The following is a 13,719-nucleotide window of genomic DNA, read 5'->3' as shown; positions in this document are numbered from 1 at the left end:
TCCCCCAGGTTGCCATGGCCGGGGTCGGGGCCAAGCGGGGACCCCCCAAAATCCCAATAAAACCCTCAAAAACCCCCCAAAAAATCACTCCAAAAATCCCCCAAAAATATCCTAAAATGACCCAAAAATCCCCCCAAAATTGACATTAAAACCCTCAAAAATCCCCTAAAAAATCACATTAAAAATCCCCAAAAATCCCCCAAAATGACCCAAAAAACCTCCCAAAAATCCCATTAAAAATCCCCATAAAATAACCCAAAATCCCCAAAAATCCCCCCAAAATCACCAAAAATCACATTAGAAGTCCCATTAAAAATCCCCAAAAATCCCCAAAATCCCCAAAATGCCCAAAACGCCCCAAATTTCCCCCCCAGGTTGCCATGGCCGGGGTTGGGGCCAAGCGGGGACCCCCCAAAATCCCCCCCAAAACCCCTCAAAAACCCCATTAAAACCCTCAAAAATCCCCCAAAAATCACATTAAAAATCCCAAAAATCCCCTAAAATGACCCAGAAACCTCCCAAAAATCCCATTAAAAATCCCCACAAAATCCCCCAAAAAGACCCAAAATGCCCCAAATTTCCCCCCCAGGTTGCCATGGCCGGGGTCGGGGCCTAGCGGGGACCCCCAAAATCCCCCCCAAAAAATCCCACAAAATCCCCCCAAAATCACCAAAAATGACCCAAAAATCCCATTAAAAATCCCCCGAAAATCTTTCCAAAATTCCAAAAAAATCCCTCAAAAATCCCCTAAAATGACCCAAAATGCCCCAAATTTCTCCCCCCAGGTTCCCATGGCCGGGGTCAGGGCCTAGCGGGGACCCCCCCAAAATCCCCCCCAAAACCCCCCAAAAAATCCTCCAAAAACCCCATTAAAACCCTTAAAAACCCCCCAAAAAATCTCATTAAAAATCCCAAAAATTCCCTAAAATGACCCAAAATTCCCCCAAAAATCCCATTAAAAATCCCTGAAAATGCCCAAAATGCCCCAAAATCCCCCAAATTTTTCCCCCCAGGTTCCCATGGCCGGGGTCGGGACCAAGCGGGGACCCCCAAAATCCCCTAAAACCCCCCTAAAAATCACCAAAAATCCCCAAAAAATCCCATTAAAAAATCCCAAAAAATCCCCAAAATTCCCAAAATGCCCCAAATTTCTCCCCCCAGGTTCCCATGGCCGGGGTCAGGGCCTAGCGGGGAGCCCCCAAAATCCCCCCCAAACCCCTCAAAAATCCCATTAAAACCCTCAAAAATCCCCCCAAAAATCCCCAAAAATCCCCAAAAAACCACATTAAAAATCCCAAAAATCCCCAAAAATGCCCAAAATGACCCAAAATGCCCCAAATTTCCCCCCCAGGTTGCCATGGCCGGGGTCGGGGCCAAGCGGGGACCCCCCAAAATCCCCTAAAACCCCCCTAAAAATCCCCAAAAAACCCCAAAAAATCCCCCCAAAATCTTTAAAAATCACATTAAAAATCCCCCAAAAATCTTTCCAAAATTCCCAAAAAATCCCTCAAAAATCACCTAAAATGACCCAAAATGACCCAAAACCCCCCAAATTTCCTCCCCAGGTTCCCATGGCCGGGGTCGGGGCCAAGTGGGGACCCCCCAAAATCCCCAAAATCCCCCCCAAAACCCCTCAAAAACCCCATTAAAACCCCCTAAAAATCCCCTAAAAATCCCATTAAAACCCTCAAAATCCCCCCAAAAATCCCATTAAAAATCCCCAAAAATCCCCAAAATGCCCCAAATTTCTCCTCCCAGGTTCCCATGGCCGGGGTCAGGGCCTAGCGGGGACCCCCCCAAAATCCCCTAAAACCCCCCTAAAAATCACCAAAAACCCCTCAAAAATCCCCAAAAAACCACATTAAAAATCCCCCCAAAAATCCCAAAAATCCCCAAAAATGACCCAAAATGCCCCAAAACCCCCCAAATTTCCCCCCCAGGTTCCCATGGCCGGGGTCGGGGCCAAGCGGGGACCCCCCAAAATCCCCCTAAAAATCCCCCAAAAACCCCATTAAAACCCTTAAAAATCCCCAAAAAATCTCATTAAAACCCTCAAAAACCTCCTAAAAATCACATTAAAAATCCCAAAAAATCACCTAAAATACCCAAAATGCCCCAAAATGCCCCAAAATTCTGCCCCCAGGTTCCCATGGCCGGGGTCGGGGCCAAGCGGGGACCCCCCAAAATCCCCCCCAAACCCCTCAAAAATCCCATTAAAACCCTCAAAAATCCCTCAAAAACCCCCAAAAAATTCCCTAAAATGACCCAAAAATCCCCCAAATGCCCCAAAATCCCCCAAAATTTCTCCCCCCAGGTTCCCATGGCTGGGGTCGGGGCCAAGCGGGGACCCCCCAAAACCCCCCCCCAAAACCCCCCCCAAAACCCCTCAAAAATCACCAAAAATTCCCCAAAAATCACAATAAATCCCCCAAAAATCCCCAAAAATCCCAAAAATCCCCAAAAAGACCCAAAAATGCCCAAAAATGCCCCAAATTTCCCCCCCAGGTTCCCATGGCCGGGGTCGGGACCAAGCGGGGACCCCCCGAGGCTGGGGGGGGCCCCCCCCGAGAAGCGACCGCACCCGGGAGGAGCAGCCCCCGACCACACCTGATCGAGCCCCTGAGGCTGGGGGGCATCAGCTCCACGGTGAGGGCCACAGCTGGGGGAACATCTGGGCACAGCTGGGGAACAGCTGGGGACACCTGGGAGGGGGTGGGGCAAAAAAAACCCCGTGAAAATCGGGTGAAAAATGGGGATTTTGGGGGTCGAAAATTGGGGATTTTGGGTTACCCTGGGAGGGAGAAAAGGGCGAAAATTGAGGGAAAATCGGTGAAAATTGGGGGGAAATTGGGAGAAATTTGGGGGTTTAGGGACAGCTGGGCACAGCTGGGAGGGGATGGGCAAAAAAAAAACCCCGTGAAAATCGGGTGGAAAATGAGGATTTTGGGGCGAAAAATGAGGATTTTGGGGTTACCTGGGAGGGAGAAAAGGGCAAAAATTGGGGGGGAATTGGGGGAAATTTGGGGTTTAGGGACACCTGGGGGCACCTGGGCACAGCTGGGGACACAGCTGGGCACGGCTGGGAGGGGGTGGGGCAAAAAAACCCCGTGAAAATCGGGTGAAAATGGGGATTTTGGGGTTAAAAATGGGGATTTTGGGGGTTACGGGGGAGGGAGAAAAGGGCGAAAATTGAGGGAAAATCGGTGAAAATTGGGGGGAAATGGGGAAAATTTGGGGGTTTAGGGACACCTGGGCACAGCTGGGGACACAGCTGGGGACAGCTGGGAGGGGGTGGAGCCAAAAAAACCCCGTGAAAATCGGGTGGAAAATGGGGATTTTGGGGTGGAATATTGGGGATTTTGGGGTTACCTGGGCACAGCTGGGGGGGAAAAATTCATGAAAATTGGGGGGAAATCTGTGAAAATTGGGGGTTTGGGGACACCTGGGCACATCTGGGGGGCACCTGAGCGCACACCTGGGCACAGCTGGAGGGGATGGGCAAAAAAAACCCTGTGAAATTTGGGTTAAAAATGGGGATTTTGTGGGCGAAAAATGGGATTTGGGGTTTACCTGGGAACACCTAGAGGGGAGAAATCGGTGAAAATTAGGGAAAAATGGGGGGGGAAATGGGTGAAAATTTGGGGTTTAGGGACACCTGGGCACAGCTGGGAGGGGATGGGGCAAAAAAACCCCGTGAAAATTGGGGGAAAATGAGGATTTTGGGGTGGAAAATTGGGGATTTTAGGGTCGAAAATTGGGGATTTTGGGGTTACATGGGAGGGAGAAAAGGGCAAAAATTGGGGGGAAATGGGGGGAAATTGGGGGAGAATTTGGGGTTTAGGGAGATCTGGGCACACACCTGGGCACAGCTGGGAGGGGATGGGCAAAAAAAACCCTGTGAAATTTGGGTTAAAAATGGGGATTTTGGGGTGGAAAATGGGGATTTTGGGGTGAAAAATTGGGCATTTCGGGGTTATCTGGGCACAGCTGGGGGGAAAAATTGGTGAAAATTTGGGGGTTTAGGGAGACCTGGGCACAGCTGGGCACAGCTGGAGGGGATGGGGCAAAAAAACCCCGTGAAAATCGGGTGGAAAATGGGGATTTTGGGGTTAAAATTGAGGATTTTGGGCGTGAAAAATGGGGATTTTGGGGTTACCTGGGGGGAGAAAAGGGCAAAAATTGGGGGAAAATTGGGGGAAATTTGGGGTTTAGGGACACCTGGGGGCACCTGGGCACAGCTGGGGACACAGCTGGGGACAGCTGGGAGGGGATGGGCAAAAAAAACCCCATGAAAATCGGGTGAAAAATGGGGATTTTGGGGTGGAAAATGGGGAATTTGGGGTGCAAAATGGGCACAGCTGGACAGGAGAAAATTGGTGAAAATTGGGGGAAAATTGGGGGAAAATTCGGTGAAAATTGGGGGGAAATTGGGGGAAATTGGGGTTTAGGGATACCTGGGCACAGCTGGGAGGGGTGGGCAAAAAAAACCCCGTGAAAATCGGGTGAAAAATGGGGATTTTGGGGTGGAAAATGGGGATTTTGGGGTTACCCTGGGAGGGAGAAAAGGGCAAAAATTGGGGGAAAATTGGTGAAAATTGGGGGGAAATTGGGGGTTTTAGGGTCACCTGGGCACAGCTGGGAGGGGATGGGGCAAAAAACCCCCCATGAATATCGGTGGAAAAAATGGGGATTTTGGGGTGGAAAAATGGGGATTTTGGGGTTACATGGGCACAGCTGGGGGGAGAAAAGGGTGAAAATTGGGTGGGAAAATTGGTGAAAATTGGGGGGAAATGGGGGAAAATTGGGGGTTTGGGGACACCTGGGCACAGCTGGGGGAACATCTGGGGACGGCTGGGAGGAGATGGAGCAAAAAACCCCGTGAAAATTGGGGGAAAAATGAGGATTTTGGGGTGGAAAATGGGGAATTTGGGGGGTGCAAAATGGGCACAGCTGACAGGAGAAAATTGGTGAAAATGGGTGGGAAAATTGGTGAAAATTGGGGGAAATGGGGGAAAATTTGGGGTTTAGGGACACCTGGGCACAGCTGGAGGGGATGGGCAAAAAAAACCCCGTGAAAATTGGGTGGAAAATGGGGATTTTGGGGTTGAAAATGGGGATTTTGGGGTTACCTGGGAGGGAGAAAAGGGCAAAAATTGGGGAAAATGGGTGAAAATTGGGGGGAAATTGGTGAAAATTGGGGGGTTTAGGGACACCTGGGCACATCTGGGAGGGGTTGGAGCAAAAAAACCCCGTGAAATTTGGGTTAAAAATGGGGATTTTGGGGTGAAAAATGGGGATTTTGGGGTTACCTGGGAGGGAGAAAAGGGCAAAAAATTGGGGGAAAAATTGGTGAAAATTGGAGGTTTAGAGACACCTGGGCACAGCTGGGACTGGTAAGACACAAAAAATTGGGGTTAAAAGCACCAAAATTGGGATTCTGGGCACTGAAACCGCACCTGGGCACAGCTGGGGGAGGGAAAATTGGGGGGAAATGGGTGAAAATTGGGGGTTTGGGCACACCTGGGCACAGCTGGGCACAGCTGGGCACATCTGGGCTCAGTCCCCTCACGTGTGTAGGACGAGATGGACGTGGAGAGTTGGCAGGTCCAGGACAAGGACTTGTCACACCTGTGTCACCTGGGTGTGTCACACCTGTGTGTGTCCACACCTGTCTGTGTCACCTGTGTCACACCTGTGTCACCTGGGAGTGTCACACCTGTGTCACCTGTGTCACACCTGTGTCACCTGGGGTCACACCTGTGTCACCTGGGTCACACCTGTGTGTGTCACACCTGTCTCGTGTCACCTGTGTCACACCTGTCTGTGTCACCTGTGTCACACCTGTTCTGTGTCACACCTGCCTGTGTCACACCTGCCTGTGTCACACCTGTGTCACCTGGGTGTGTCACACCTGTGTGTGTCACACCTGTCTGTGTCACCTGTGTCACACCTGTGTCACCTGGAGTGTCACACCTATGTGTGTCACACCTGTGTCACCTGTGTCACACCTGTGTGTGTCACACCTGTGTCACCTGTCCTACCTGTCCATGTCTCACCTGTCTGGTGTCACCTGTGTCACCTGTTCCTCATCTGTCCCTCACCTGTCCCACCTGTCTGGTGTCACCTGTCCCCCACCTGTCCCCAGGATGGGATGGACGGTCTCACCTTTCTCACCTGTCTCTCACCTGTCCATGTCTCACCTGTCTGTGTCACCTGTCCCTGTCCCTCACCTGTCCCCAGGATGGGATGGATGTCAAGGTGCTGCAGTTCCAGAACAAGAAGCTGTGTCCCACCTGTGTCACCTGTGTCACCTTTCTCACCTGTCCCACCTGTCCATATCTCACCTGTCTGGTGTTATCTGTCCATATCTCACTTGTCCATGTCCCACTTGTCTGGTGTCACCTATGTCACCTGTCCCCAGGAGGAGATGGACATCAAGGTGCTGCAGTTCCGCAACGAGAAGCTGTGTCCCACCTGTGTCACCTGTCCCTTACCTGTCTGGTCTCACCTGTCCATATCTCACCTGTCTGGTGTCTCCTGTGTCACCTGTGTGGTGTCACCTGTCCCCAGGAGGAGATGGACGTCAAGGTGCTGCAGTTCCTGTGTCACCTGTCCATGTCTCACCTGTCCCACCTGTCCCTCACCTGTCTGGTCTCACTTGTCTGGTGTCACCTGTGTCACCTGTGTGTCCCCTCACCTGTCCCTTACCTGTCCCCAGGAGGAGATGGACATCAAGGTGCTGCAGTTCCAGAACAAGAAGCTGTGTCCCACCTGTGTCACCTGTCCCTCACCTGTCTGGTGTCACCTGTCCATATCCCAACTGTCTCACCTGTCTGGTGTCACCTGTGTCACCTGTGTGTCCCTCACCTGTCCCCAGGAGGAGATGGACGTCAAGGTGCTGCAGTTCCTGTCTCACCTGTGTCACCTGTCCATGTCTCACCTGTGTCACCTGTGTGTCCCCACCTGTCCCCAGGAGGAGATGGACGTCAAGGTGCTGCAGTTCCTGTCTCACCTGTCCCTGTCCCTCACCTGTCCCTCACCTGTCCCCACCTGTCCCTCACCTGTCCCCAGGAGCAGATGGATGTCAAGTTGCTGCAGTTCCTGTGTCACCTGTGTCACCTGTCCATGTCCCACCTGTCCATATCTCACCTGTCTTACTTGTCTCTCACCTGTCTGGTGTCACCTGTCCCCACCTGTCCCAGGAGGAGATGGACGTCAAGGTGCTTGCAGTTCCTGTGTCACCTGTCCATATCTCACCTGTCTCACCTGTGTCACCTGTGTGTCCCCACCTGTCCCCAGGAGGAGATGGATGTCAAGGTGCTGCAGTTCCTGTGTCACTTGTCCCTCACCTGTCCCCACCTGTGTGTCCCCACCTGTCCCCAGGAGGAGATGGATGTCAAGGTGCTGCAGTTCCTGTCTCACCTGTGTCACCTGTGTGTCCCCACCTGTCCCCAGAAGGAAATGGATGTCAAGGTGCTGCAAGTTCCTGTCTCACCTGTCCATGTCCCCACCTGTGTCACCTGTGTGTCCTCACCTGTCCCAGGAGGAGATGGACGTCAAGGTGCTGCAGTTCCTGTGTCACCTGTGTGTCCCTCACCTGTCCCCACCTGTCCCCACCTGTCCCCAGGAGGAGATGGACATCAAGGTGCTGCAGTTCCTGTCTCACCTGTGTCACCTGTGTGTCCCTCACCTGTCCCTGTCTCACCTGTGTCACCTGTCCCTGTCTCACCTGTGCCACCTGTCCCACCTGTCCCCAGGAGGAGATGGACGTCAAGGTGCTGCAGTTCCAGAACAAGAAGCTGTGTCCCACCTTTCTCACCTGTGTCACCTGTCTCACCTGTTCATATCTCACCTGTGTCACCTGTCCATGTCTCACCTGTCTCACCTGTGTCACCTGTGTGGTGTCACCTGTCCCCAGGAGGAGATGGACGTCAAGGTGCTGCAGTTCCTGTGTCACCTGTGTCACCTGTCCATGTCCCACCTGTCCATATCTCACCTGTCTGGTCTCACCTGTCTCTCACCTGTCTGGTGTCACCTGTCTGGTGTCACCTGTCCCTGTCCCCACCTGTCCCCAGGAGGAGATGGACATCAAGGTGCTGCAGTTCCTGTCTCACCTGTCCATGTCCCCACCTGTCCCTCACCTGTCCCCAGGAGGAGATGGACGTCAAGGTGCTGCAGTTCCTGTCCCACCTGTCTGGTGTCACCTGTCCCTGTCCCTCACCTGTCCCTCACTCTGTCCCCAGGAGGAGATGGACGTCAAGGTGCTGCAGTTCCGCAACAAGAAGCTGTGTCCCACCTGTGTCACCTGTGTCACCTGTGTCACCTGTCCATGTGCCACCTGTCCATATCTCACCTGTCTCACCTTTCTCACCTGTCTCTCACCTGTCTGGTCTCACCTGTCCATATCTCACCTGTCTGGTCTCATCTGTGTCACCTGTCCCTGTCCCTCACCTGTCCCCAGGAGGAGATGGACGTCAAGGTGCTGCAGTTCCAGAACAAGAAGCTGTGTCCCACCTGTGTCACCCGTCCCTCACCTGTCTGGTGTCACCTGTCCATGTCCCACCTGTCCCACCTGTCTGGTGTCACCTGTCTCACTTGTCCATGTCTCACCTGTCCCATGTGTCTCAGCTGTCCCACCTGTCCCTTACCTGTTCATGTCTCACCTGTCTGATCTCAACTGTCCACCTGTCCCTGTCCCACCTGTCTGGTGTCACCTCTCTCACCTGACCATGTCTCACCAATCCTACCTGTCCCTATCTCACCTGTCCATATCTCACCTGTCTGGTGTCACCTGTCCCTCACCTGTCCCCACCTGTCCCCAGGAGGAGATGGACGTCAAGGTGCTGCAGTTCCTGTCTCACCTGTCTGTCCCTCACCTGTGTGGTGTCACCTGTCCCCAGGAGGAGATGGACATCAAGGTGCTGCAGTTCCTGTGTCACCTGTCTGTCCCTGTCCCTCACCTGTCCCTCACCTGTCCCCAGGAGGAGATGGACGTCAAGGTGCTGCAGTTCCAGAACAAGAAGCTGTGTCCCACCTTTCTCACCTGTCTCACCTGTCCTACCTGTCCATATCTCACCTGTGTCACCTGTGTGGTGTCACCTGTCCCCAGGAGGAGATGGACGTCAAGGTGCTGCAGTTCCTGTATCACCTGTCCATGTCTCACCTGTCTCACCTGTGTCACCTGTGTGTTGTCACCTGTCCCCAGGAGGAGATGAACGTCAAGGTGCTGCAGTTCCAGAACAAGAAGTTGTGTCCCACCTGTGTCACCTGTCCATATCTCACCTGTCCCACCTTTCTCACCTGTCCATATCCCAACTGTCTCACCTGTGTGGTGTCACCTGTCCCCAGGAGGAGATGGACGTCAAGGTGCTGCAGTTCCTGTGTCCACCTGTCCATGTCCCACCTGTGTCACCTGTGTGTCCCCACCTGTCCCCAGGAGGAGATGGACGTCAAGGTGCTGCAGTTCCTGTCTCACCTGTCCATATCTCACCTGTCTCACCTGTCCCTGTCCCTCACCTGTCCCCAGGATGGGATGGACATCAAGGTGCTGCAGTTCCGGAACAAGAAGCTGTGTCCCACCTGTGTCACCTGTGTCACCTTTCTCACCTGTCCCTCACCTGTCTGGTGTCACCTCTCCATGTCTCACCTGTCCATGTCCCTCACCTGTCCCAGGAGGAGATGGACGTCAAGGTGCTGCAGTTCCTGTGTCACCTGTCCATATCTCACCTGTCTCACCTGTCCCACCTGTCCCCACCTGTCCCCAGGAGGAGATGGATGTCAAGGTGCTGCAGTTCCGGAACAAGAAATTGGCCGAGCGGCTGGAGCAGCGCCAGGCGTGCGAGGACGAACTGCGCGAGAGGATCGAGAAGCTGGAGAAGCGCCAGGCCACCGACGACGCCACCCTGCACCTGGTCAACCGCTTCTGGGCACAGGTGAGGGGCACCTGGGGACACCTGGGGACACCTGGGGACACCTGGGAGGGGTTGGGCAAAAAAAAACCCCGTGAAAATCGGGTGAAAAATGGGGATTTTGGGGGTGGAAATGGGGATTTTGGGCATGAAAATTGGGGATTTTGTGGTGAAAATTGCAGATTTTGGGGTTACCTGGGCACACGTGGGACACCTGGGGACACCTGGGAGGGGTTGGGCAAAAAAAAACCCCGTGAAAATTGGGTGAAAAATGAGGATTTTGGGGTGAAAAATGGGGATTTTGGGGGTGAAAAGGGGGATTTTGGGGTGGAAAATGGGGATTTTGGGTTATCTGGGCACACCTGGGAGGGAAAATTGGGGGGTTTAGGACACCTGGGTACACCTGGGGATACCTGGGGGCAGCTGGGAGGGGATGGGCAAAAAAAAACCCCGTGAAAATCGGGTGAAAAAATGGGGATTTTGGGGGTGGAAATGGGGATTTTGGGCATGAAAATTGGAGATTTTGGGGTTACGCGGGCACACCTGGAACAGGTGAGACACCCAAAAAATGGGGTTAAAAAGCACCAAGATTGGGATTTTTTAGGCACTAAAGCCACACTTGGGCACACCTGGGGGAACCTGGGAGGGGATGAGCAAAAAAAGCCCCATGAAATTTGGGTTAAAATGAGGATTTTGGGGGTTAAAAATGAGGATTTTTGAGGGTGGAAATGGGGGTTTAAGGGGTGAAAAATGGAGGATTTTGGGCGAAAAATGGGGGATTTTGGGGTTATCTGGGCACACCTGGGAGGGAAAATTGGGGGAAAATTGGGGTTTTAGGGACACCTGGGCACACCTGGGGACACCTGGGAGAGGATGGGCAAAAAAACCCCTGTGAAAACCGGGTGAAAAATGAGGATTTTGGGGGTGAAAATGGGGATTTTGGGGTGGAAAAATGGGATTTTGCGGTTGAAAATGGGGATTTTGGGGTTACCTGGACACAACTGGAGGGAAAATTGGGGGGTTTAGGGACACCTGGGACACCTGGGGACACCTGGGGGCAGCTGGGAGGGGATGGGCAAAAAAAAACCCCGTGAAAATCGGGTGAAAAATGGGGATTTTGGGGGTTGGAAATGGGGATTTTGGGGGTTGGAAATGGGGATTTTGGGGTTACGCGGGCACACCTGGAACAGGTGAGACACCCAAAAAATGGGTTAAAAGCACCAAAATTGGGATTTTTTAGGCACTAAAGCCACACTTGGGCACACCTGGGGGAACCTGGGAGAGGTTGGGCAAAAAAACCCCGTGAAAATCGGGTTAAAAATGGGGATTTTGGGGGTGGAAAATGGGGATTTTGGGGTGAAAATTCGGGAATTTGGGGTTGGAAAATGGGGATTTTGGGGTTGAAAATTGGGGATTTAGAGGTTATCTGGGCACACCTGGGAGGGAAAATTGGGGGGTTTAGGGACACCTGGGGGCACCTGGGGATACCTGGGGGCAGCTGGGAGGGGTTGGGCAAAAAAAAAACCCCGTGAAAATCGGGTGAAAAATGAGGATTTTGGGGGTGGAAATGGGGATTTTGGGGTTGGAAATGGGGATTTTGGGGTTGAAAATGGGCAATTTGGGGTTGGAAAATGGGGATTTTGGGGTGAAAATGGGGATTTTGGGGTTACCTGGGCACACCTGGGGACACCTGGGGGCAGCTGGGAGGGGATGGGCAAAAAAAACCCCCCGCGAAAATTGGGTGAAAAATGGGGATTTTTGGTGTTGGAAAATGGGGATTTTGGGGTTACCTGGAATTTTTTTCACCCATTTTTCCACCCGTTTTTAACCCTTTCCTCCCAGCCGGATTTGGGTCAATTTTGGGGTTTTTTTAACCCATTTTTCACCATTTTTAACCCTTTCCCCAGCTGTCCTTGGGATCATTTTTGGGTTGATTTTAGAGGAATTTTCGGGCATTTTTCACCCGTTTTTCACCCATTTTTAACCCTTTCCTCCCCACCTGGAATTGGGTCATTTTGGGTTTTTTTTAACCCGTTTTTAACCCTTTCCTCCCCAGCTGGATTTGGGTCGATTTTGGGGTTTTTTTTAACCCATTTTTCACCATTTTTAACCCTTTCCTCCCCAGTCAGATTTGGGTCAATTTTGGTTTTTTTTTAACCCATTTTTAAACCCATTTTTCACCATTTTGAACCTTTTCTCCCCAGCCGGATTTGGGTCAATTTTGGGGTGTTTTTAACCCATTTTTTCACCCGATTTTAACTCTTTCCTCCCCACCTGGAATTGGGTCATTTTTGGGTTTTTTTAACCTGTTTTTAACCATTTCCTCCCCAGCCAGATTTGGGTCGATTTGGGGGTTTTTTTTAACCATTTTTCACCCATTTTTAAACCATTTTTAACCCTTTCCTCCCCAGCTGTCCTTGGGATCATTTTTGGGTTGATTTTAGAGGAATTTTCAGGCATTTTTCACCCATTTTTCACCATTTTTAACCCTTTCCTCCCACCTGGAATTGGGGTCAATTTTGGGCTTTTTTTAACCCATTTTTCACCATTTCTAACCATTTTTAACCTTTCCTCCCCAGCTGGACTCGGAGGTCCAGGCCCCTTCTTCGTCGCTGCGACGGCGCCGCCGGGGGTGGGGGAGGGCCACGGGGGTGGGGGAGGGGCGGCCCGCCCCCCCCCCCGGGGACCCCCCCGGGGACCCCCCCGAGCCCCCCCCAGGGAACCCCCCCGGGGAAGGGCCCGAAAGGAGAGGTCAGAGGGGGGGAGGGGAATTTGGGGGGAATTTTGGGGTTTTTGGGTAAAAATTTGGGGGGTTTAGGGGGGAAATTTGGGGAAAAATTTGGGGGTTTTGGGGGGAATTTTGGGGTATTGGGGGAAAATTTGGGGGGAAAATTTGGGGGAAAATTTGGGGGTTTTGGGGGAAAATTTGGGGGAAATTTGGGGGAAAATTTGGGGATTTGTGGGAAAATTTGGGGGGGAAATTGGGAATTTTTGGGGGGAATTTGGGGGGAAAATTTGGGGAATTTTGGGGGGAAATTTGGGGATTTTTGGGTAAAAATTTGGGGATTTTTGGGTAAAAATTTGGGGGGTTTAGGGGGGAAATTTGGGGGAAAAATTTGGGGAATTTGGGGGAAAATTTGGGGGTTTTAGGGGGGAATTTTGGGGGGAAATTTTGGAGGTATTGGAGGAAATTTGGGGATTTTTTTGGGTTTTGGGGGGAAAATTTGGGGGAAAAATTTGGGGGGCGAAATTTGGGGAATTTTGGGAGAAAGTTTGGGGAAAATTTGGGGATTTTTGGGAATTTTGGGGAAAATTTAGGGATTTTGGGGGGAAAATTCAGGGAATTTTGGGGGAAAATTGGGGATTTTTTGAGGACTTTTAGGGGGAAATTTGAGGATTTTGGGGGAAAATTTTGGGGGAGTTTTATGAGGAAATTTGGGGAGGAAATTTGGGCAATTTTGGGGAAAATTTGGGGATTTTTTTGGGGAAATTTTTGGGGGTATTGGGGGAAAAATTTGGGGGTTTTAGGGGGGAAATTTAGGGATTTTTGGGGGAAAGTGTAGGATTTTGGGGGGAAATTGGGGGGCAAAATTTGGGGAATTTTGGGAGGGATTTTGGGGGTTTTGGGGAAAAATTTGGGATTTTGGGGGGGAAATTTGGGGGATTTTTGGGGGGAAATTTGGGGGTTTTGGGGAAAAATTTGGGTGGGAAAATTTGGGGATTTTGGGGAAATTTGGGGGAAAAATTTGGGGAATTTTGGGGAAAATTTCGGGTTTTTTGGGGGAAATTTGGGGGGAAATTTGGGGGTTTT

The 13,719-nt window shown here is 51.7% G+C and overlaps 1 protein-coding gene across 1 annotated transcript in view; it reads left to right on the top strand.

Annotated features, from left to right (window-relative positions):
• The first annotated feature begins 2,511 nt into the window (after positions 1 to 2,511).
• Positions 2,512 to 13,719, top strand: part of LOC143696649 (E3 ubiquitin-protein ligase BRE1B-like) — a 13,255-nt gene continuing 2,047 nt past the window's right edge. Inside the window, exons 1-3 of the mRNA XM_077193224.1 lie at positions 2,512 to 2,646; positions 9,765 to 9,932; positions 12,488 to 12,559. Of these exons, the coding sequence (XP_077049339.1) occupies positions 2,512 to 2,646; positions 9,765 to 9,932; positions 12,488 to 12,559 (375 nt within the window). The remainder of the gene's footprint in view (positions 2,647 to 9,764; positions 9,933 to 12,487; positions 12,560 to 13,719) is intronic.

Source organism: Agelaius phoeniceus, chromosome 37, assembly GCF_051311805.1.
Source record: "Agelaius phoeniceus isolate bAgePho1 chromosome 37, bAgePho1.hap1, whole genome shotgun sequence".
Classification (NCBI taxonomy): domain Eukaryota; kingdom Metazoa; phylum Chordata; class Aves; order Passeriformes; family Icteridae; genus Agelaius; species Agelaius phoeniceus.
This window is presented reverse-complemented; position numbering and strand designations above follow the sequence as displayed.